Source organism: Octopus bimaculoides, chromosome 16 (genome assembly GCF_001194135.2).
Source record: "Octopus bimaculoides isolate UCB-OBI-ISO-001 chromosome 16, ASM119413v2, whole genome shotgun sequence".
NCBI lineage: Eukaryota > Metazoa > Mollusca > Cephalopoda > Octopoda > Octopodidae > Octopus > Octopus bimaculoides.
The window spans coordinates 57282080-57284579 of NC_068996.1; the positions used below are offsets into that span (position 1 = coordinate 57282080).

Consider the following 2500-nt stretch of genomic DNA (forward strand, 5'->3'; position numbering starts at 1 on the left):
ATATATTTATTTATTTATTTATATATACACATATATATATATATCACATGGTCATGTGATTGACCAGACTATCAGATGTTGTTATACATTTCTGAATGCAACGTGTCTTGCATTATTTTAGCTTTTGAATGATGCCATCTTGTTAGATGAGCAGGACAACATTCCCTTTGATTTGAAAGCTGGTCCATCATAGGGTGACCCATTTACAGCCGAGTGGCCTGGGGCAACAGGAAATGAAGTGTTTTGCTCAACAACACAATGCACTGCTCAGTCCAGGAATCAAACCCATGACCTCGTGATCCTGAATGCAACACCCTAACCACTAAACCATGAATAAGTAGTGACATAAAATTCCCAAATATTTTGCTAACTTGCAGTGCTGAGTTTTAAATTTTGTTGTTGTAACAAGAGATGAAGTGGGTCTTTTACTGTCTGACAGAGAAGTCACTAACACTGATTATGTATTGAAGGATATTTGGAATTAGGAAAACATGATAAATACAAAAAAAAACACGTTTTTCAAGGATGTAGGGGCTCTTTCGTATTTGGGGGGGGGGGGCACGCTGAAAATTCAAAATCCATTTTAAAATTATTACAATAAATGGTTCCATGTCTTAATTCTGATTTTTCTTTCACAGATGAAGAAGAATTGCGCCATTCTCATTTGCTCTTTACTTTACATGTTTACCAATATCGTGTAGAAAAGGCAAACAAATCTGGACTTCCAGGAGGTATGTTTATTTTTGTAGTTTTTTTTTTTTATATATTTTATTATAACAAAAGAAATTCTCTCCTTGTTTTTTTCTGCTTTTCAGGCATTCCAAGACCAAATTCAGAATTTCAGTTAGCAAGACATGTCAATGAGCTATTTTTAATTGCAGATAGATCCAATTAGTGATTCTCAAAAGAAACATAAATAATAATAATATAATAGGGGCACTCAGAGAAATCAGAGAAATTGGAATTGACATGAGAGCAAAGAAAGCCCCAAAAACTGCTCTGCTGGGGGACAGCTAGAGACTGGTACTTGGGTGTCGAATGTGTCCCATGATAATTAATAACCAATTATCAAAGCTTGGAAAGAGACCCTGTGAGACCTCTGACAGCAGGCTTCTGTCTGCTCTCACAGAATCTACCACACCAAACTTGACCAAACTTTCTGACAAGTAAAACAATAATAACAAGAGCACTCAGAGAGCGCAAACCTCTGTCAAGGCAACACCAACGTCTTCTCAATGATTAGCCAGAAATGATTTTTAAAATGAGAATATCTGAAATAAACTTGACTGCTCTCACAAATGAGAATACTAAAAATGAACCCGACCGCTCTCAAAAATTAAGTAAAAAAAATCAGGAAAATAATCCATAATCCTTGTCCGGTACCTGATCGATCCCAATGGTAGTCATGGAATGTGAAGGTGGATATAGAAAATTTAGTGACAGTAATAAATAGCTAATCCTTATCTAATACAAGCCAAAGTTAATAAATTCACCATTCAAAATAGTTTCAAAGGCAGAGGTAATGATAATAAGTTCTTGTCAGGAATTTTTAAATGAATAGCATGAGACCTTTTTTTTTTCTCTTCTCTTAAATTCCGGCCTTTCTTTAGTATTCCTGTTGTTTTAGATTGTTGTATAGATGTATGTATATATCTAAGTATACTGTAAAGTGTAAATATGTATGTATAATATATAATATATATATATTATAAAAATATGTTCATGCTATTTAATTTCTAAATGATTTTGCTGCCATTTGTTTATGTAGCTTGGTTTCTTTATCAGTTTCTACTAAGTTTCTACTAAGATAGAGATGCAAGTAAAATTAATAATAAACGAAAATAAAACTTTGGAAACTGCCTAAAGGGAGATAAATGAGGAAGACTTGAAAGTCAACATAAGATCGTAATCATGTAAAGTAAAGTAAGTATAAAAAATAATCCAAAATCCTTGTCCGCGTATCAGGTCGATTCCAAAATCTAATCAGTTTGTGCCAGTCACGAGGCCAAACATCCCTGAAAGTTTCATCTGAATCCATCCAGCAGTTCTTGAGATATCTTGTCCACAGACAAACAAATAAACATGACTGCAAACAATACCTCCGCCTTCGCTGAGGCAGAGGTAATGATGATAATAATAATGATAATAATAATAATTGATGTGGCAGTGCCAGGAGATCGATATATGGTCATGAAAGAAGGAGAAAGGGTTTATAACTATGGACCTGAGAATTGAGATTGCTAAGATGTGGCAGCTACAAGAGTCAAACATAAAGGTTATCCCTATTGTCATCAGAGCATTGGGTTCAACACCACCCAATCTGAACAAAACATCTACAAACTTTAGAAATACCCTACAATCTAGGTGTATTGCAAAAGTCAGCATTACTTGGAACTGCACACATATTGCGTAAAGTACTGTCTGTCTGAGATCCTTGTTGTGACTTGACAAACAGTACAAACCCCCCACTAGACACAACATCTTCAATCAACAACCTCAA

The 2500-nt window shown here is 34.8% G+C and overlaps 1 protein-coding gene across 2 annotated transcripts in view; it reads left to right on the forward strand.

Annotated features, from left to right (window-relative positions):
* Positions 1 to 2500, forward strand: part of LOC106872443 (kinesin-like protein KIF26B) — a 550311-nt gene that overhangs the window by 501636 nt on the left and 46175 nt on the right. For both annotated transcript variants that reach the window (XM_052973789.1, XM_052973790.1), the window contains exon 12: positions 639 to 731. In XM_052973789.1, the coding sequence (XP_052829749.1) occupies positions 639 to 731 (93 nt within the window). The remainder of the gene's footprint in view (positions 1 to 638; positions 732 to 2500) is intronic.